This window comes from Microtus oregoni, unplaced genomic scaffold (genome assembly GCF_018167655.1).
Source record: "Microtus oregoni isolate MIOR12 unplaced genomic scaffold, Mior012 000116F_ref0000321, whole genome shotgun sequence".
In the NCBI taxonomy this organism is placed as follows: domain Eukaryota; kingdom Metazoa; phylum Chordata; class Mammalia; order Rodentia; family Cricetidae; genus Microtus; species Microtus oregoni.
In genome coordinates, this window is record NW_024544745.1 from 1,747,105 (window position 1) to 1,770,010 (window position 22,906).

At 36.2% G+C, this 22,906-nt stretch overlaps 1 protein-coding gene across 5 annotated transcripts in view; it reads right to left on the reverse strand.

Annotated features, from left to right (window-relative positions):
* Pak3 (p21 (RAC1) activated kinase 3) overlaps positions 1–22,906 on the reverse strand; it is a 222,359-nt gene that overhangs the window by 73,429 nt on the left and 126,024 nt on the right. For 3 of the 5 annotated variants that reach the window (XM_041645739.1, XM_041645738.1, XM_041645736.1), the window contains 4 exons: positions 19,676–19,877; positions 4,087–4,187; positions 1,748–1,810; positions 119–163 (listed from right to left, as the gene is read on the reverse strand). In XM_041645739.1, coding sequence (XP_041501673.1) covers positions 119–163; positions 1,748–1,810; positions 4,087–4,187; positions 19,676–19,850 — 384 coding nt within the window. In that variant the 5' untranslated portion in view covers positions 19,851–19,877. The remainder of the gene's footprint in view (positions 1–118; positions 164–1,747; positions 1,811–4,086; positions 4,188–19,675; positions 19,878–22,906) is intronic. The other 2 variants (XM_041645740.1, XM_041645741.1) reach the window with 2 other exon arrangements.

Here is a 22,906-nt window from a genome sequence, read left to right on the forward strand (position 1 = left end):
AAAAAAGTGAGATAAGCCAAGCAACGACTCTACTGCACACACATGAACCTGCTACTGCAGTGCTATGACATCTCAAAGAAGCACTTTGATGCAAGCTTCTTTAGGGCCTGTGACGCACCTCTGGGAGCTTCCCTGGGCACATCTGTGAGCCATAGAGATCTGGCTGTAATGGACGTAAATAAAGAAAGAAAAGAAAGTTAAAACAGAATGTGGGACAACTTAGAAGGTGGGAAGAGATGAAACCAATGGGTCTGAATGGGGGATTCCCTTTTAAAGTGGGGAAGTTATGGAAATAGGGGGGTATTAACTAAACCAGGGACAGGACAGGCTACTGGACAACGGGTTTAAGAGAATAGAGAAAACAATGATGTTCCAAAGTTCGGATATATAATTCCACTTTGGACCAGATGCTTCCTCCATAAATAATAATAATAATTACCATTAAATGATTGGGGAAATTACTAAAAAGCAGCAACAAAGATTTGGAGGGACAAAGGATGGCATTATGAAAAACTTCAATATTCATTTGTAAGTTGCTTTTATAACTGGGTCATCACAGATAGCCAATGGCCACGAGATAAATTTACAAATTTCAGTTCCCAATTCTGGTTAGCTAAATTTCCATTTCCTATTGGACAAATCTATGTGGCTAAAATTCAAAGGATGGCTATATAACAATATTGAGCTAGGTTTTAATTGGCATTATTCTGTATTTTGTTGTAATAGTCATGGGTGGCTTCGAGAAAATTAGACTAAAGCCATCCATACAGAGCCAGACACTATGCTTAGGTTTAATACGCACTTATATCAGGGAATGGGAAAACATTTCATTTCACATCTTGCATAAATAATTTCCACTTGATGATATAATTCACAAAACCCACTTCCCACAAATAAGATCAGACATAAATTAACAAATTTGTCTATTTTACAACATCTCAAATGCTAAAGAAACATGCTTTGACCCAACTACTTTGATTTGGGATATATGCTTTTGATTCCTGGCATTTATGGTTACACCAAGCACAGTGAAACAACACTTTTACATGCATTTATCACACAGATTGATGCTAAAGCCTTAAGCCAAAAAATTGGAACTCAGGAGCCCATGCATGATCCCAGTTCTGATTCTAAGTGCAATTAATAGCATTTGGTTAATACTGTAATGGCCAAAGGAGTTATTAAGTGTTACAAATCCAGGTATGCATTGCACATAACCACTAAAGCAGACTTCACTGGCATGATCATTACCATAATCATTAGAATATTTTTAGGTATTATATATTCCCATGGCACTTATAAACTTTTGTAATAAATAGTGGTGTGATCATCACTAGACAGCGGGAAAAAACTGCTGTCAGTTGAAGAATTTCCTCCAGATAACTCTACTTACCACATGACTACACTGCTGACATAATTTCTCTTTTCTAAGATGAGACAAACCAGTTTATCAATGAGACCTGATTACTATAATTTGAGCACATGCCACAATGGCACATAATCAGAAAGTCATCTCATTACTCCAAATTGAGGAACTAATCTAAAAAGTTAGACAGCTAATGAAGACCTAAGAATCTGAGCATCAGAAGCAGGAGCACGTATCGATGCCTCTATATATACACATACAATAACAAGTAGGTATACATAAAGCTGTGGGTGTCCAGTGTAGCCCAGGAAAATGGCAGCATGATAGAACAGGCCAAGCATTTATCTTATCATAATAAATGATAATTTATATCACTCATACCATTTTTCCCTCTGATTGACTTGAAGCGACCGTCACAGGTCTAGAGGTCTGGAAAGGGGAGTTCTGAAGTATTTGGGACAAAAATGGCAATATAATGGGTAAGGAGTTGTAATAATTTAATAACCCAAATCTCACCTCCCATCCTAATTTTAGCTTTAGGGTCCAAGTATATGCCCATGTATAAAGGTTATAAGAGCCAATTAGCCATTAGGGCAATTACCAAACAACATATCAAACTAGTGTGCAATTATTTAAAAGAGCAGGCTCTTGTAAAATAACTGGTCTACAGTACATCAAATTGCTCAAAATTCAACCTCCACAACCACCATAATCAAATTTAACAATATGAATTCCCCCAACAGATTATGACATAATGGTATGTATGGTAATTAAGACCCAATTCTAAATCCTACCAAGAGAAGTTTTAAAGGCGTATTACCTTTGGTGGTTTAAAAGTTAAATGTACTAGAATATTAATTGTAAATTATAGGTTTAAGATAACAATGAAGATAGAATTTATGATCATTTAAAAATGAATGTACAAGTAGCTGCAAGGTCATCAAGACAAAAACAAGGTACTTCAAACTTTCAAATTTGCTCTGCATCTGTCTACAAGGTCAATGAATTTCTATGAATTGATTGTAAACAGTGAGTTCATTTCAGATGAATTTCATAAGAGGATGTTATTTGGTGTGGTTGCATCAGGACCAGAAAGGCTGTCTGTCATATATTCCACCTCACTCCTCTCTCAGTGGTCCACTGGCTTCTAGTTCAGACCACAGTGGAAAGGGCTGGTGCTGCTGTCAGCAAGATGGGGGAGGGGATTTAGTCTACCTTTATTTCCATTCAGAACCCAGAAAGATTCAAGAAAGGACTAAAGATGGGGAAAATGTGGCAAAAGATGTCAAATTGGCAGAAAGAAATAAGACAGTGGATGTGAACCAGAATGCTAAATGAGAAAACATTCGCAGCAGAACCCAAAAAGAAAAAGTATAAGAAAAGAAAACATGGAATAACAGCAACCAACTTTAAAAAAAAAAAAGAGAAGCATAGCGGGACTAAAGAATTAAGCTCTTAAAATAAAAGAGATAAATTATTAGACAAGACTATGAAATTTGAGGGCTTTTCCTGTTTTAGATATCAGAAAATTCAAATCTCTTTGGATGTTTTAAAACACAGAATGGTCAGATTATAAAATTAAAAAAACCTTTTACTCAATGGGAAAGATGATGGTAGTAGTGTTGGTTTGTAGTTTTGAAACGTAGACAATGAAATAAAAGCTGGGCTCAAACTAAATGGCATTTAAGTAGTGTCTTTGACTCAAATAATAAAATTCATTAAATCATATCTATCTCAATTTCAGCAGTCTAATTAATTCTGAACATTTTTTTTCTGCCTGCTACTAAGAACATAGAAATAATTAGCCTATACGAATGAATGAGACCAAGACATTTACTCTGTTTCTATCTCACTCTTGCACTGCTTGCTTCCAGAATTGAACAGATAAAATAATTTCATTGAGTGTAGAAAAATTAATTGATATATGGGGTCATATTTATAGCAGCATCTCTCTCCTCACCATCTAATAAAGAGGTACCAAATAATTTCTTTAGAGGAATAACATGGAATATATCTGAGAGTTTGTTCTATTTGAGTATTACAATTATCCAAAAAGGGAATAGATCTAAGCTTATGTCACATCCAGATTATTCATGTGGACCATTATTACAGAGGATTTATATATAATCATATGTAACCCATATAACTAACTACTAATGCATATGTGATATGCAATTATTAATATTTCTTCCTAAAACATGGGGCTTGTGGTTTTTAATGTCTACAAAATATACATGTTAATGATTTTAAAAATAATCTATGTTCTTAAAAGTCAAACAGGTGAACAGGCAAATTTTACAGAGACTTTTGGTTAGCGTAGTTAGCCGATCTGTGTAATTCAGGACTCACCATAAACCCTGAATTATTCAGATGAACTGCCTTCACTGACCAAGCTGAATAAATTATTATTTGATTAGCTTCAGATGATTGAAGAACAGGTTCAGGCAGGGTCTCCTTACAGTAGCTACATTTCCTGTGCCTTGTCAGATAAATGTTTTCAAGTAAGTTGAATTATAAGGTGATCAGACACTTTTTAAAGATGGGCAGAATAATTTTGTCAACCTTGTCTTCTACTTTCTATTTCTATGTATGATTATTCAGGAAAAGTCCATCTCCAATCTATCATTTTGGAATACAGCAATTTTTACTTGAAACCTATTCTCAAAACGGAAATAGGTTTTTCTGAATGGCTTACAAAACAAAATAAGAAGCTTACTTACAGTGAATTCCCCGGTGACTGCATCAAACCCCACATGAATCGTATGTTCAAAGTCTGAAGGAAGAGAGATCTCTGGGCGTTCTTTCTCTTTCTTCTTATTGGCTAAAGACAAAATGTTAACATGTATTTATTTGACGTATAGTTTTGGCTTCCATAAGCTGTATAAGTAGGCTCATCAAAACAATTATATAGAGAGAGCTGTCTGGTTTGAATCTTAAATTTGAAATTTAAGATTCAGAATTTTCAGGAACATATATGCTGTGTTAAGATGTCATTGTTTATGGCAAGCCTACTTCAGTAATTGATATTATCCTTGCAGGACAGTGACTTGAGACCTCTCAGTTGTTAGTCCAAGTTCCTCTGCAGGCTTGTACACCATAGCGGCCATTTATACTTCGTCAGCTATCATCTTTACTTGTTCAGAGGGTCAAATGGGACAGTTTCCCCTCACTTTTATTCCACTGAAGTAACTCCTGTGAACTTTGTCTTGCTCTTGCTTTTCCTTATTTCTGATTGTCTATCATTACAGGATATGACTAACAATGTGTCTCTTCATTTCCTTGCCAATATCATCTGGATTTCTTCCTCAAACAATCATTATTATCTGTTTGAGTGTCATTGTGTTTGTTGGTTTACGTTTCATAGTGCAGTCTTTGTCCTGCAATTTTTCTCTATACAAAGTTTTTTCTCCTAAGCTAACTCCACTCTCAGACACAAACCTACATCTGGCAATTTCCTAATCTGGCTGACAGAGGTGGATCAAGCTATTATATTATCAAATACTTTAAACACTTTAAGGACAAGCCTTTTATTATAAGAAAAGAACAAAATAAAATTATAAATATATAATTCATAATTTATCAAGGCTCTGAAGGACTTTGGAAGTGTTTTCATTAGATGCAGAAGACTGTTGAAGTAGCTTCATTTATATTGTAGAATCCAGCTTTTGATAGCGTCTATAGGTTAAGTACCACTTGACAAATCTGAAGAAATCTATAGGACATCTACCCATTAAAATGCAGTAAAACTATGCACACAATATTGCAATTACTTTCAGAAGTTCATAATCCCCCTCAATTTAGTTGAAGAGCCTCTTATTTTATGCCCCCACATCTTTATATCAACCCTTCACTTCTTTGCCATTACATAAATTCTTCCCTCTTCTCTACCAACTACACATTTACAGCATACTCTCTTAGATATAAATACTGCACATAAGCAAATCTCTGTATAGACTTTGCTCAACAGTGTCTCTCTAGAAGGTTGCTTGATAGCCAATCTTTTGCCTTCTGTTGAGGCCAAGTGCAAAAAAACGAGAAACGCAAACTTGCTTCTCCTCTGGTTTCCCATCTCAGGGAAATAATACTGCTAACCACCTAGAACAGAGGAGGAGCATGGCCTTAGACTCCTCTTTGGGGAGAAATGGAACAAAAACAAGGTTTATACTATCTATCTCCAATAGATTATTGAAAGAAATTATTTTAAAATATACAAAAATTAGGAAATACAAAACATCGTGGCATTCATAGAATGATGTATTTGAGTCTTAAAAAGGGCTTTATACATTTATGCTTTCTCTTTGGCCCTTTTTGAGTTGCTTAGTTGTTTCTGTCCTATTATGATTTGTTTGTTTTAGATTCGTCGTATTTTATTTTATTGTTATTCCTTATAAACTTTTTTGTTTTCTAAAAGAGACAGAAATGGATGGTTCTAGATTGGGGGTGGGTAGGAAGAAAGTGGGAGAAGGAGGAGAAGAAATAATGATCACAATATATTGCATGAAAAAAATATAAAGACAAAATTAAAATAGAAAGAAGCTATATATTTAAATTGTAATGTTCCCATGTAACTACTAAGTAATCTTACATTGGCCCAGATATCAAAACCAACAATTTTGGAGTCATCCTCAATTTTCACTTTAATTCTACGTTATTGACCTGGTTTCTGAAATTGTCTTGACTATATCTCCTTTTATTTTCAGAAGTCACTATCCCTCTCCAAGGCATCAGTATTTTCCTCCTAGTCCATTGCCTCCAGTGTTTTCCCCTCTGACTTATTTCTATGTTCTGTGGTCAGGTCCTATTCTTGCTTTTTATATCAATTAAATGTTCCTCTCACTACTTCTGTGTTAAAATGCGAGCTCCTGAACATGATATCTAATAGCATGCATGACCTGGTCACTGTTACCTCTCCAGCTTGCTTCTATTGTTGCCATGAAACTCACTATCCACATTAATTTAATGCTTCCTAAACAGATTTGTTTTCTCTTGCCTCCAAGCTTTGATTTATGCTAAACTATGGCTTGGAACATTGAATTTCTTACCTTCGCCTTCCAGTTCCGTGTGGATTATTCTTGTTTGGTTGCTACTCTTTTTATTTTATTTTCATTTGCAGTGGTGGTGATCAAACTCAGAGCCTCATAAAATGTGGGCATTAGTACTTTACCAGAACTTATTCTTGAAGACTCTTTCTTGGGTTTCCTCCACCATGGCAAACCTTATACTATTCACCCTCTGTAAAGTTCAATGTTCATTGCTTCACATTTTCTCAAAACCTCATAGTATCTATTCTAAGCTTAGCACTTATCAGTACTGAATTATTATATATTTTTACCTATCTATCTCTTTAGCTAAAATTCAAAACATTTGATAACAAACTTTATCTTAACTCTTACATTCTCTGGCAATTGTCTTGTGCCTGAATATTCAATAACCATCCTTTAAGAAAGTCTCATTTAAACTATAGACTCAGCTTTACACAGCTGGCAAAAGTCAGAACTAGATATTTGAAGCTAATTCTCACCAAATCCATGAAGCTATGCTTATAGTAGCCACATAACTGATGTTTTGGTGGCATTTTCAAGGAAAAAAAAGACAGTTTTTGCTCTAACCTTCAGCAAATATTTAGTGAGTGACTAAATAATCAACAATTTAGGGCTTATGTAACCGATTTTTATTTTCCTTCATTTCTTAGGAATTCTAAAATGAGTTTATTCCCCCTAAAAAATTTTAGAACCTTGGTCGTGTGTACTAAAACTCATCCTAACCTGGCTGTTAATTTACATTCAACCTGATTAGCTCAAGGTTGGTATTTGCAGAGAACATAAAACCAAGTGAGCATCAGTTTCTAAATGCAGCTTTCATATTCTTCTAGAAAATAGAACAAATTCATAGATTACTGGCTGGACCACAAATTTAAATGCCATTTGGTTTGGGACCTTCTAAATGTGAATAAATTTTCCTTGTTACCTTAGGGCTAGTTAAATCATCGAAAATCTCACATTTTACAATCTATCTTGATTTTATCACTAGATAGAGAAACAAAAGCCCCTCAAGTAATCTATCATCCCTTTTATACCTGATCCTAATATTCTGTATTCTCCCTAGAGCTAAAACTTTTATCATTAAGCGAAAAACCTCTCTTCTACATTAAACCTATTCATTAAATGCTCGCATCATTCATTGCAGGTTCTCAAGTTTCTCTGTAAATCACTATTATGTGGGGGACCTATATTAAAAGTGAGATGTATTAGCCCTACCCTAGATTTGCGGATTGCTAACTATTTGATGATGGTGAATGCTTTCTCAGATATCCCAGTGGGAGCTATTTATTCTTCTCTATCCCAATTCCTTTCTACCTGCCAGTATGGGAAGCTATACCATATTCCAATTTATTCCAAGCAATTTATTCAAAATTGTTTATTTGAGGTCAGTACTTCTGCACTTGCCTACAAATTATTCTCCTTTCAAGGTGATTGCCACTTTCTCCTTCCTATTCAGGTTTCCAGACTTCCTTTCTAATAGCTACACTGACATAATTCTGAAACCAAAGATGTTAGTGGGCAACTTCTTCATGTCCTTGCCTTCCTCAGAACTCATCAGTGTTATCTCCCTTTCATTTTTTTCCAATCTGCTCCCTACATCATCTTTGAAAGAAATGGATCTCAATCAGGCTTCACCTGAATATCATGGAAAATTATATAAAAAATCAATGTCTGGTGTCTACTTAGAACTGACTGTCAGGCTTTCTATAGCTAATACCTGGACAGATGGTTTGACCAACTCCAGAGACAATGAGTAGCTAGGGTAGAGTACCCCAAGTACATGCTTTCTTTATCCATAATGACCTGTTCTCTGAAGTATTTAGTACTGTTTCCTCATGCTCTAAGCCCAGCCACCCATTCTACTAACCTTCTAATTCCTAAGACCAAACTCCAATGTCATTTCTACACTAATGTCAATAAAACCTCTCTGGCTCTATTTTAAAGCAATTTTAACACCTTCCTGGCTTACATTCTGTGGTGTGTCATGTAAATGCCTCCTCCTCTACAATCTTGGGAACTCTCACTCCGTGAATTCCTCTAACAATTGTCTGGCAAAGTGCGGACGGTCATAATGCAACCCTAAAATCCTTCCCATTCTATACTAAAGCTGTTGAGGACTGTTAGCTGGAGGGATTGCGTGGCAATGTGAATTCTTTTATTATTAAAGTCATACACCCTACTTAGGACACTAATAATTCTTGGAAGATTCTTTTTTTTCTTCCTTTTTAGTATTTATCTCTGTGTTGGAACTTCCATTTAGGCTCAGAAGACATGTTGAGATCTCTCCATTCAAAAAAAAAAATCCTTCAGCCTCTTTATATCCATATTTCACTGATTTAGTCACTCACCACTTCCTCATGTGGGTTAAACTTCTACAAAAATCAATTTGTACTTTATCTCTCACTTCCCCAACAACTGCAATATGTCCCCAAAGACACATTAATCTTTTTCTTTCCCAAGTGCCACTTTTCAGCCCTTAAACCACTCAACTGTCTTCTCAGTAAGAACCAACATCGTTGATCAAAGACCTCTTGAAAGTCCTCTACATAGCTCCTTCCTAAAATCCACTTCTATATTTCTGATTGTTCCTTTTCAGACTTATTTATTAAGAGTCATTTCCTGCTGGCTGATTAGATCACAGTCACTAGAAGCTGACACTTTGATGTCAAAGACATATATTAGGTCACTTGTCCTCATCAACACACTGTCCCTTGAGTCATCTCTTCAATGCACCTCTATTATTTCAACATCTACAGTATCCACATGCTATATAGATGCGCTCAGCTTTGCCTCAGCACAATTGCAACCCCAGTTTAGATAACTTGTCATTTCTGGTTTTTTGCGTCCCAGGCTCCTTACGGCAAATATTACTGAAGAAACATGAAACTACATTTCCTTGGTTTCCTACCCCACCCTCTCAAGTTCCTCTTCTTGTAACCTGATTTATTTTCCATTTTTATTAATTTTCTTTCTAAATACTGCATCTGTATTTCCTATCCGTTTTCTAATAATACTGGTCCCTAAGTCAGTCATTGCTGATATACATTGTTCCTCCATAGCTTTATAATCCCAACCCCCTCCCCCATTCTTCATATTAGCCAGTCTGAACTTCCTGTAGTTATAACCATAAAAAATTAAGAAGAAATTCTTCATGCCTACTGCCTTTGCTAAGGTGCTCTTGGTACTAGAAATGCCACTGACTTCTTACATGGCTAGCTATACTCTACATATACGTTCTATACTTTCTGTTTAAAGACCCATCTCAATTTGGTGGTCCATCTCATTCAGGAAGACTTCCCTAACTTCTTTTCCCTTCAGTCTTCTGTCGGCGGCTGGTCCCGACAGTCTTCAACATATTTCTTTTCAGCACCTGCTTCTGCTTTTACTTACCATAGTAAATTCAACTCATCGACTAATTTCCTTCTTCCTGAGCAATCAGTCTCTTGAAGGCAGAGATTGGAATTTAGAACTTCTTTGCCCCAGAACAGTACAAAACTCAATGTTTTGATAACAAATCAAAAACGTGAATCGACAGATGAAATGACCCTATGGAGGGAGCCACGATTATCTACCAAATAGGCCAAGGAAGTGAAAATTACCTTTTAGAGTTATTTTTGTAATTGAATTCGCTGATAGGGTCAGTGATGTTTCCATTGTAGAGACTGACTCTATATTCATTCAGACACATCTCTAGTGAGATGTCACTTCAGAGTCAAAGATAATATTAACATAGTTAGGAAGAATTCAAGGTACAGAGAAACAACCAGTATCCTTCATATGAAATCCCTCAACAATTCTGTCTAATTTCTGTAATTTGTTTTAGAAAGCTGTCACATGGATCACACTTGCTTTATGAGGTCCATTTGCTATCTTCCCCTAAAACTCCAAAGAGTTGTGCTTTTCTTTCTCTTTAGCTGTCATAACATTACTTCCAGAATTACTTTCTAGAGTACTTTCTAGATCCTTGAAAATCGACCATGCTGGTAAACCAAAGGAAGGCAGAACGTGGAGAAAACTTCTCTCCATAAATTTACCCTACAAGTACACACACACACACACACACACACACACACACACACACACACACAGAGAGAGAGAGAGAGAGAGAGAGAGAGAGAGATCATGTTAAAAGCAATGGAAAGTCTGCAACCTGTTCCAGTATATGTGGCATAATTTAAAAGGCAACACTTAAAGCTGCCTTAATGCAGAAAGACCAAAACAAAATATTAAGCATATTTTAAAAGACAGAAATAATCATTTCAAAGAACAGTAAACACACAGATGGGCTAGTTCTCTGAGGTAAGCATTTCATTACTCTGGCAATATAGACTAACTCTCAATTTCCTTTCATTTTCTTTCAATCAGTTAATGGTTCAGTTAGGAAGTGTGGATTAAATTAGGAATCAATGTAGTGACAGATTATGCTAGATGATTCATTAGGGACTTAAGCAATAGTCTAAACTTGCAAATTAACTGGGAGAATGATGTTAATAAAAAAAAGGAACAGTATGGCCAGACTAGGGAACACTAGGAAATAAATTGGAGTAATAGAGAATAAATGTTCTGTATAAACATACATAACAGGAAAATATAGATACATGTGGTGGGTAGTCTGAGTGTACTAGAGGTAGGATGCAGGAAATGAGCCACAAGCATCAGACAGATAATCTGTCAGGTACAGGAAGTAGGCGATGCAGCAGAAGCAAAAGGTCAGAAGTAAGAGTGCATTAAGCAAACAGATGTAAATGAGAAAACAGCAATAAAGCCATAAGGACTAGTCTTGAAAATCAAGAAGGACGGAAAGATGAAACTGGAGATAATAGGAAAACATGTGTGGGAAAGGTCTGTGAGCAAGTGGCTGAGATAACTGAGTTTTTCTGAAGGGAAGTTAGTTAGTTCTGTGTTGTTAAGGTATCTGGGTAGCACCAGGCGTCACTCAGACTGAGAATGAGCAGCGGGTTGCAATGGAGAAATGAAAGGACCTACCTATCACTGCATCTTTTCTTCTAAGGTGCATTCTACTGGCCATTTCTTAGGATCTCTCTCTGCTTCCCTCCTTCCGTCTCACCCTTTGTGCACAATGTGTGTAGAACTTCCATTTAAACTGTACGTACACACATACATGTATAAATTTTGCAATTGAAAAATTACCTGAGGATAATTTCTCTCTTACGATGTTAATCACTGTGCTAGACACATAAAAAGCAAGCATAGCTCGGCGGTGCGGTGCACACCTTCAATCCCAGCACTTGTGAGGCAGAGGCAGGCAGATCTCTGTGAGTTCGAGGCCAGCCTGGTGAGTTCCAGGAAAGGCTCCAGAGAAATCCTGTCTTGAAAAACAAGCAGTTCAGATACGCTCCAAATTCTCTTATTTCTGAACTGACACAGCAATAAATTATATTTGTTTTCAAAGTAAGAATACAACTCAGATCTTGCCATTTGCTCCTATGTCTCTAATTCATAGTGTTCCATGAAGGCCTTTAAGAAAACAGAGATCTAATAAAGCAAATTATTAGGCTACTTTAATTGGAGTTCCTGTGTATTTTAACTTTTTTGGAATTGACATTCATTATCTTACTACCCTTGGCTTGGAGGCAAATCCCTCCTCATCCCTTCTGCTGTGTATTAGTGAAGCCAAATAGCTTGTGCAGGAGGAGATGCCACTTTCAGCCCGAGAAGTGGGTGTGGCTAGGTCAGAGACCCATCATACTAAGAAGCCTATTTTATAGCAAATTATTCCTTCTTTTTCGTTCCGGGAAAACCACGATAGAAAGATATAAAAACTGTTATTAAAGTGCTATTAGTATTCTGTGGGTGATAGCATTCACTTTTCCTACCAGGGAACCCTTAGTGAGTGGCTCATTCTTTATCTAGGTGGGAGATGCTTTTGTAATTCACGGATTATTTATAAAATGCTGCCTTAGTGGTTTGTTAGGTTTCAGATACTTTAGTGTCTAATTAACTGCCAGGGCAGTGAATTAACTACGGAATTATGGCTTTCTTATTTTATTTTTACCATCATTTTTTTCCATCCTCTCAGTCACAGGCACGGAGCACAGTGTGCTCTGTGCCATCTTTCTCAAGTGGAAAGCCTCTGAAGCCCTTTTTAGACTTGATTAAGTATACGGATCTCAGAATAGTTTTTCCTGGGGCAATAATAGCCCTACAAGTGGTGTCGAAGAAGCAGGAGATCTTTATGAAAGCAAAAGTCCCAGAGGGACTGATTTCTGCCGAGCCTCTATTTCGTAAGACACCTGCTCTATATACAAATATCCTCTTTGGAGGGGACCCACAGGAATTTCTTACCTCCTGAATTTATGACATGTAAATCTTTCCTTACACGGCAGGTCACATAATTGTTTAGTTTTCTCATTTGGGAGCCTGGAAATGTGTTATTTTACCATTGAAAATATTTGAAATACTACGTGGTAAGAGCAATGGGAAATCAGGCATAAAACACTTTCATTTCAGTTCCAAATATTTGAAGAAAGTGACAGTGAAGGGCTGCAAAAACAATACAAATTTAAGTTTCCACATAACTATATCTTGCTTAAACCTAGAAACTTGGGCAAACTTCACACTGATTCTGAGTAGAAAAACAAGGTTCTCATCTAGTGAAGAGATGGATTAGCTTAGGAATGAGTGCAAGAGAAGAAACAGTGGACGTTCCTTCTGTTCTATTTAGATATAGTTATCCAACATTTTAATTCTATGAGCATCAAACACTACTATTGTAATAGGAAACAGTTTGAAAGTTTTGAAAAGAACACAGTAATTATAGAAAAATGATACTTTAAAACAAGCAAACAAACAAATAAAATCTAGTTGCTTCCTGCTAGTAAGGTGGACCAAAGGAAGAAAAGCTTGTAAGGAAAAAAATATTCAAGGTCACCATTGCTAATTCACCTAGGTTTGTCCTTGTCTTTCCTTTTAAAAAATCACTTTTGTACATTCCACTGGGTAAAACATATTTTCAAAACAGGTTTAATTATTTTCATTCGTTCGAGCAAGTAATCATTGAACTAAGTATTTTGTTGCTAGGTCTGTCAAGCTTTAAGCAGTGCGTCAACTGTGTGGCAGTCACGTAATGCTTCTGAAATGGTTTTCTGTATAAAGTCATTTCTAGGAAAGCCTCACCCTCCATCATACGAGGATTGAGGAACATGACTTTAAACATGTATGTAGCTGGAAATGTACAGTGGGCAAGGTCCATTCTGTTCTAGGAAAGCTTTCTAAAGTAATTCAGAGGATCTAATTAACCTATTTGAATCTTCTTTATGCATTTTTGGGGAAAACATTCCTTCAGTTTCCCTTTGCCTGGTGTTCAATGGCTATAAAGACAGGATGTACAGATAAAACCACAAAGTGGTACCTGATTCTGCAAGAGTAGCTACAAGCTTAATTCATAAGCTCGATGCTTCACAGAGATGATCAGTGGAGGACAAAGAAATGACAGTCACATGTGAGGCATGTAGTCAGTCCTTTGACATTTGAAGACATTTATAACTTTCTCTGGTTTCATCTTCCAAAATCCTCAACAGTATTGATTTTTATAGAAAATAATTAAGAAGCTGCCTTTCATCTCTTCCCAAAAAATATATGCTTGTTATATTCACTTCAAACGATGCTCCAGTTTCAATGAGTAGTATTTGAAAAACATAAGGCAAAGATGAGGCAATGTATTAGGGGGACACTCTTGTCCAAGTGGACAATTATGTAAGGTACAAGTCTGAGATGGGTAAAAAAAAAGGCCTCATTTGCTTTAAGAAAGAAAGAACTTTCCTAACACTTGACTATTAGCAACATTTGTATCCTTCTATACATTCTTCATTTGAATGTTTGATACAACACTTTTCCATCTTTCCCCACTTCCTACCCATCCCCTGTTCTTCCTCTTATCCTTTTTCTCTCAGATATTACTTCCTCTCTTTACTACATTGTATACATCTTCCAATACTGTATTTCATACCTGTCTTCAATGTGACTGTCTATTGGTTTTAGTGGGAAACCATATTTTTGTGAGCTTTTCCTTTATTAGCCTTGACGTGGGAACATGGGCTTTAGTAGCTAGGGAAAGTGCATCCTTGTCCCACCTTCTTTCCCTTTCAACAGGCTGTCTAGGAGTGGAGGAACAGATGTGAGGCTCTTTTCATGGAACACAGTACTAACCCCAGAGGACAAGAAAGAAACTGGACCCTTCAGACTTCCCAAAAGGCAGGCCAACGATCCGTGAAGAGGACTCCCCATGGAGCTAGATGGCTATTTTTAGAGAACTAAGAGGAACGCAAACACTATTCTGGGAGTATCGGTCTCTGCCACCTGACTTTCTGATAGCAGAGCATATACCTCTCCATTAGTTGACACTCCTACATATTATTGGTGAAATAATAAACACCTCATACTCCTGCAAGAGTACTAAGGGCCTTTAGATTTACCACACTAAGTATATTTTATTGTATATTTTATGGATATTAGTAATGTGTATTAACCAAAACATTTGATTAACAAGACCATTAAAGATAGCTGAGCATTTTCTTTTTGCACAATGCTCCCTGCTCTGTAGGGTATAGAGAAGATAGACTATTCCAAGGATTAGCATAACAATGTATTTTTCAATACAATTACAAAAACTATGTTGTGCAATATCTTCTTCACAAAAATGAATATATCAAGTTAAAGCCTCACTTTTCTAAAACAATCCATTTGTGAGCCTGTGAAATATACATACCAAATTATAACTTAACCCACACAACACACAAGAAAATATTAGCACATCTCTGTTGTCAGGAATATCATGTATCTATCATTTTCTGCATGACAATTAAAAAATAATTTTCCTGATATTCATATACCTTTTAAAGCACATTGAAACTTCTTAATAACAATGAATGCCACCCCTGGCTTCTGATGAGAGCAACATAGATCACTACACAGTCTCTTTGTTCCATCGCTAGGAATGCTAATGTAGTATAAGAAGTTTGTTTCTGGCTTTCATTCTTTGCTATGTGGTCCTAGACTGTATATTTAAATGCTTTAAGCTTATACTGTTATGACTACAAAAGAGGGCTATAACAAAGAAAAAGTAATTTTTCCTGATATTCATATATGTTTTAATGATGCCTGAATCACAGACCTGCACCCAGTAAGCAGTAAGCAAATGAGAAATCATCTTTTATATGTCACAATTTTATTTCTGTCCAACTATTTCTTCCTCCATCTCCCAGGAAAGGGACCATCATATCATATCATTGACCAGATCACCAAATCACAAATCTCTCCAGATTTCCCAACAAACAAAATATATATGAACTGTGTTCCCTAAGAACACAATCCTTCACACAGGACTACACACTCCCCAAAACGCACCTAAGCTCAAGAGCAGTACAAGACACAAAACACACGAATAGATGAAAAACAGATGTCACACAGAAAGGCAAACTCCAAGTGCACTCTCACCTGCTTTAACTTTTTAATTGATTAGATTCGGGGGAGCTAAGTCATTTTCAGAATCCTTGGTTCTTTTATTTGCCTCATTGATTTCTCCTTACTGGTTTATTTATAGTTATGTATTTATTAATGAATTTATTTACTCATCCATGTACTTCTTCACCACCTTACTCCAAAATGGATGCCAGCTGACACACAAGAATACATAAAATGCAACGTGAATATATATATATTCATATATATATACATGAATATATATATATATATATATGAATATATATATACACACAAAAACACATACAAAATGGATAAGGATGTAAAAAGGGGGAAATGAAGTTAAGAACATAAAATAGAGCCTGGAACACAACTGATACATACCAAGATACACACATATCAAAAAGCCTCATTATAACTGTTACATATAAGCCACACACTTTCTTTACTTTTGAAGTATTCTATAATTGACATACAGATGCTAGTCATGGCAAAAGCTACGTTGAAAAGGTATAAATTCAACAACCTAGTTTCTTGGTTGTATAAGTTGTTAAATGTCATAAATATAATAATAGCTCAAAATTACCTAGCAGAAGTTAATTTACACTTGTAACACTCATGTAATTACAGTTACCTTAAGTTCTCACAAAGATTTGGAAAGGCATGGCAAACCCTATCATCCTCATTTAACAGATGATAAAACTTCAGGCTCAAAGGAGCTGCAGGACTGGACCAAAGCCACAGTCATTACTGCCAGAGCCCTCAATAAATCCAGGCCTCCAGAACACATGTTCAGTGCTTTTTGTATTAATTCAAAATTGACTGTGATGTTACGCAAACAGTCACCAAGAAACAGGGACAGAGAAACAATATTCTCTGTTCACCCATGAGGGGCAGGGTCTTAGGCAAACCTGAGTTTTCAGTTTAATTGAGGAAATTTTGGAAATAGAAGAGAAAAATATGGACATTAGAAATAAGGTCACAGCTTTTCAAATATCTCATAAATATTTTGCATGCAATAATAATAACAATGATACACTAAATAAAAGGATTAATGAGAGTTTCCGTGGCTTAAAATATAACAATGGAAAGCTCTACATAATTTTGTTTAGATCCCTGAGAAGATTTTTCAGGGGTGATAAGAACATACATACGACTCCAGTAAAATTGAGAGTGACAGGAAAGCAGTTCACAGCGGTGAATTGCTAGTTCAAATCACGGATGCAAATGTTCTCAGAGTCATTGAAATCCCATCCTGAAGCTATAACAATATCACGGATACAAGTAGCATTATTTAATGACTATATTTCTTTGTGAAGATGACTTCTGTCATATCTTTTGGGAAGAAACCCATCCACTTCTCTATTGAGTCCAACGAAGTCATTCAAACTTTGAACGAAACTTACCAGCTACTCAATGAGAGTGTTTAAGTACCACTACCTTGAATGATTTAGGACTTTTTGACAGTAACTTCTTCTCATTATAGTCTTTAAAAAACACTCTTATAGCACTTAAATCATCCAAGCTTTCTCTGAAAGTAGCTTGTTAGATGTCTAGCAATACTAGAAATGGTAACTGATGACTTAAAAGTTTGCCTTAAGATAGCTTCTGGTGATTCTTCATAATATAGGATTCTTCAAAATCATTCAAGTTTTGAACAGGTAATTGTTGATATGAAAAGATACCGATGTTCATCAGTTTTCCTTGGAACATCTTATTCTTGTTCTAAAACTAAATGGTTCCCCTTCCTTACAACTTTGTCTTCCACTCTCAAAACCTCTTAATTATCTTTATTGTCCCTTGTGATAATCGCCTCTGGCATACAAAAACCTCCCTGAGGGGTATCCTATAAAATATCCTATCACATATTAAAGCAAACAAGTTCATATTCAAATTTAGTTACAAAAAGGTTCATCATTCACAGGTTCTTAGTGATGCAAAATTTCACTGCCTTTAGGAGGAGGTCCTGAAAGATGTTCCATCCCTACCTCTTGTCAAATCTTCCGGGTTGCACTATACCATGCTTTTGGCGAACTAGCTAATGCCTTTTTCATTAAGGATACAGCATTAGTAATGGTGTATCTTCAGAACACTAGTACCTTCAGAACTTTTGTGAGATTTTGAATTGTTAAATGACATATAATTAGCACATCTTACTGAATGGCTTGACCATACATTGATATACAAACTGAAAGTCAAAGTGTGGTTGGTATTAAAGAACGTGTTTACCCTGGAACATGTACGTATTGACAAATGCATGTGAAGTACCAAATGGATGCTATGGACCAACAGGACTTTTGAACTAAAAGTTTTCTTTCAAGTAGTCTTGTATTTCTCTAAGAAAGCCCTGTTCAAGCCATTCCTGAATAAGAGATGAAGTCATCCAGGCCCTTCTGTTTGGATGCCAGTTCAAGAGAAATTTGGCTCAGATTGTTTTTCCCCTGAGAAGATTTGGGTATACTTTTCTGGAGAATAGCAGTGGTTTCACTATGAGGTCATTTGAAATATTGACACAAAGCAGAAATGTCAACCTCTCTGATATTGCTGAACTCCTGCTTTTCAAAAGGACAAATAGGACTTTTCAAAGACATTAAAAGCATGTACTTTCAAGCACCAAAGATTAGTGTGGAGTCATCCCTTATTCAAGCACTGGGCAAATGAAGCAGATGTAGTACAGGGATGCTTTCTTTGGCATCACTATTACAAATGAATTGCTCGCTACATAATGACATATCTTCAATTCTCACACCGCCCTTTACTCGCTGAAGAGGGTTTTCAAGATCCACTTAAGTACCGGCAAACAGGCTTTTAGAATTTCCCTTTATAAGGTCACAGAACCCTTGTGTAGAATGTATTTCATTATTTGTTTACTTCTCTTCAGTCCTTAGGTCACAGGGGAAAGCATCTCATAAACACACAAGAGGCAATACTGTCACTAACAAGCATTTCAGCTCTTATACAAATTGTAAGTTCATTTAACACTGTATAGCACCCCAAATTACCACTTTTACCTTGAAGACGCAGATCAATAATGACATTTTGTTTTCAAAGACATTACCTTTCTTCTCCTTTTGGCCAATTTCAGTGATCCTATGATTACTTTACTCACATCCTGATCAATAGTTATATCTACCAAGGTTAGGTTTCAGTTTTATGGCAGTTAATACAACCTTATATGCTACTTACAAAGCTTTCAGAGAACCAAGTGTCACAAAGTAGTAGCATATACTATTTAAGCAACAAGCTGTATCATGAATGTCACATGGGTAAATGATACTATATTGTGACTTTCATGCACTTGGAACTAACTGCATAGGTGACAACTGGTAGAAGGAAATAAAAGACTTTTGCATCCTTCCTGTGATTCAGACAGATAACATTGTGGTGACTTGTAATTATTTCTGTACACTTAACTCAAAATCTTCAGTTATTGTAAAGATATACAGAAGCAAATCTACCTATACACTCAAATATCAAAAGTGGGGCAACTTAGCATTAGGGAGGAATTGTTTTAAATTCTACCCTAAATTTTCAGAAAGCAAGTTGCTGTTTTTACACTCAATACAGTGCTCTTGTTATAGTTTCCCTTCAGTTAAGTCTATAAATCCAGTTTATGTGAAAGACAAACACAGCATGTATATTTTCTGGTATCCCATAGGAAGTCAATCAAACGTGGTCCTCTGACAAAAGGCAACCTCTGAAGATAGAGATGGAAAGGTTAATCAGGCCCTAAACAACCAACGCTCAGAAGCGACTACCCAAGAAAAAAAGCTACAAAGAAAGAATAAACTGGCCCCTTTTGAATGCCCGGCCACGGATACTTTACTTTTATCCCCTCCTCCTGGGAAGATAGAGCGAAGCCTGGCTTTCTTATTCTTCTCTTCTGGGGCCATGGGGAGAGGTTTGGTGCTGTGGTTGAGTGCTGAAGAATCACGGTTGTTGCTGTTCATCCTCAGTGGGGGAGCTGGGGGTTTTTCTTCGTTCTCCAAGCTATCAGACATTTTCAGGTGCAGCTGATTTCACAGCTCCTAAAGGAAAGCAGTGGCAAACAGGAAGTAAGGGGGGTCAAGTCTAATGCAAGTGGGGTACACATGGGGAGTCTAGCATCCCAGAAGTAGTATTGCTCTCATTCATTCACTCAGATTTCCTGTACATTTTAAGAGGCTTCTCTTCTGGGGAGAAGAAATATGCCTCTCCAAAGGCTAACAAGACAATTTATCTAAGTTGAGGTAACTGTGGTCATGAATGACTTTCAATGTACGCACGCAAATGTGTAAGTTTCCTTGATTTTACCAGAGAGAAACTCTACTTTCTGTTGTTCGTACACGATCTCTGAATGAACAATTTACTTTTTCTCTAAAAATCTTATACTCATGATCATTATGGTCAAGTGGCATAAACTTTTTAGACTTTTAAATTGATACAGGCTAAGATGTGGATTGTCAATGGCCCAGAACCATGATTTATTAGCTGTTTTAACACTACCATGCCTTGGTGTCTGCTTCTTATGCCTATGTACCTGATTTGCAAAATGATTTCTACTCTTTTTATTATTTAAAAATTGAGAAAGCTTTCTATATACATGACAGTTTCAGGAAAGTTGAGGTATACTGTCTTAGCAGATGATGCCCATCTTTTCACAAGGAAGCAGCTTTAAAAGGTAGGCAGAATGTCATTATGACTAAAGGCAGAGCTCTCATATGGAAGTATGGTGAGATGTCATAATTTTACTCTCTGTCTTATTTCATGTCCCCGAAAAGTACTTTAGTTGTAAAATCTAGTCTAGGTTTTAGGGATTTATTATTTAATATGAGTTTCACTTATTTAGGCACATATGTCAAAATCCAAGCACATTCATGTTTCATCCACCTCAGAGGATGAGGTGGAAAAAGTATGACATCTTCAGGAAAATGTTTATGCTCATGTCTTTTTATTCTAATTCTGGTCCTCCCCTTATAGGAATTGACCCTCACAGGCACAAACCAGGTCCTTCAGAATGACTTCATGGTTTGAATATCAGAAAAATCAAATGTGGCTATATATAAATTTATATAGTATCACTTATTACTAATTTAAGAATATACTAATTCTCCAAATACAACTTACCACGTGACTCTATGAAAAGGACAATTACTGTAAATGAACATAGTTGCAGAAACAACAAATAATATCCTCATTAAATACTGAAATAAGAAATGGTCTGCCACCAGGCAGAGGGGGTACACACTTCAATTCCGGCATTCGGGAGGCAGAGGCAAGGGAATATCTGAATTTGAGGCCAGCCTGGTCTACATTGTGCATTCCAAAGCTGTAACAGAGAAAAACCCTGCCTCAAAAATTAAAACAAAACAAAACAAACAAACAAACAAACAAATGTCTTTCCATAATTCCTTTTAGTTTTAGTGATTACAACATTTTTATTGTTTTTAATAAAGAGCTCTGAATTATATGAGGAGTATTTAAAGTTTTTTCTATTTTATGAAATTCTGTTTGTAGAACAATGAACGCAACTGAAAAGTAACAAAATAAATGAAATTAACCAGACTACAAAAGATAGATATTATGTTTTCTCTCACATGCAAAATACAGATAAAATAAATTATACTAAAGTAGAAGAGAGACTTAGGACAAGGAAGAGAACCAGAAAGAGGGATGAAGGAAAGTAAGAGAGGGGTAAATATGGTCAAAGTACAGTATGTATATGTATCAAATCCCAAAATAAAAGTATTTTATATAGTAATATATGGCAATAAAATTTGAAAATAATTTCCCTATGCTCTAAATTCAATCAATATATACAGTCCATGAAACTTTGTTCCCTCCCTGAGAACAATAGCAATTGTTGGGGGAGGGGCTAGCAATTTCATTAGTGGTAAAGCCACATAGAAGTTGTGCTTGCTCTAGTAAATAATGACCCGCTCACAGTCCAGAAAGAGACTTTAGTTAAAATCAGTGAGGTACACACACAATAGAAAACATGAAATTAGGGAGACTAGAAGAGTTTCATCCCAAGTTGGAGAAGAATGAAAAAGAAGAAAGTGATGAGGGAAAAATAACTAATATTTATTGTATAAATGTGTGAAATGGTCGATTAACAAAACAGGAGTGGGTATTAAGCAATGACTTTTTTCTGCTTGATTGGCTGCCAGTTCCCAATGATAGGCCTTATCTTCATTTGCACAGCTCCGTTTCCTTTTGCCTTGCCATGCCTTGCATTATCTGAATGAATTAAGACTAATTCTGTATCTTTTCGGTAATCATTATGGTGAAAGCACCTGGTAATAAATGTCTTGTTGTCACTACCAATGACCTGATGAGCTCCATGTGTCTTGCGTAAGTAAAACTGAAACATGAGATACAATGAAAAAGTAACTATGATGTCAAGGTAAAATATATACACACTTGCTACTGGTGCTAGTCATTATTGGAACACCCATGTGAAACAGGCCTAATGAACTACGTTCTTTTTTGCATTTAGACCTTTGGTCCTTTTCAATTTACTCTTCTCCAGAAATGATTGACTTGACCAGTGGTATTATATTTCACTAGCCCAGCTCACAGTTTTCCTTTAGCCACTGGGAAGAATTTGGTATGAAACTGTTCTGGACTCAATACTAACGTCTAAGTGTGAAGTTATTACAAAAATATCAGATATGCAACATCTATCTTGATTTTAAAAACTAAGTGTGTAAGCTACTGAACAGGGCCTGAGTATTTAAATAGCAGTGCCAAGGGAGATTTCTGGAAAGTTGTGTCCCACAGAGATAAAGAGCTCCCATTTTCCGGATGATACATATTTTCTGATGACACATCACTTGACTTGATATGACAGAAGTCAGAAAGACAAGTGTGCTCTCTTTAGAACAGATCTGATCTTGCATAACAAGGCAAGAGTCTAGGACAACAAGGGTTCTAGGGCAACTACGTAATTTAAAATACTGTGCTCCTTTGTTCTTGAGAACTAGGTGTGGTTTCCACACCTATTTGCACATTCCTAATTACAGCATGTAAACAAGGAAGCATGCTTACCTACTGCTTCTTTTCAGGTTGCCTGATG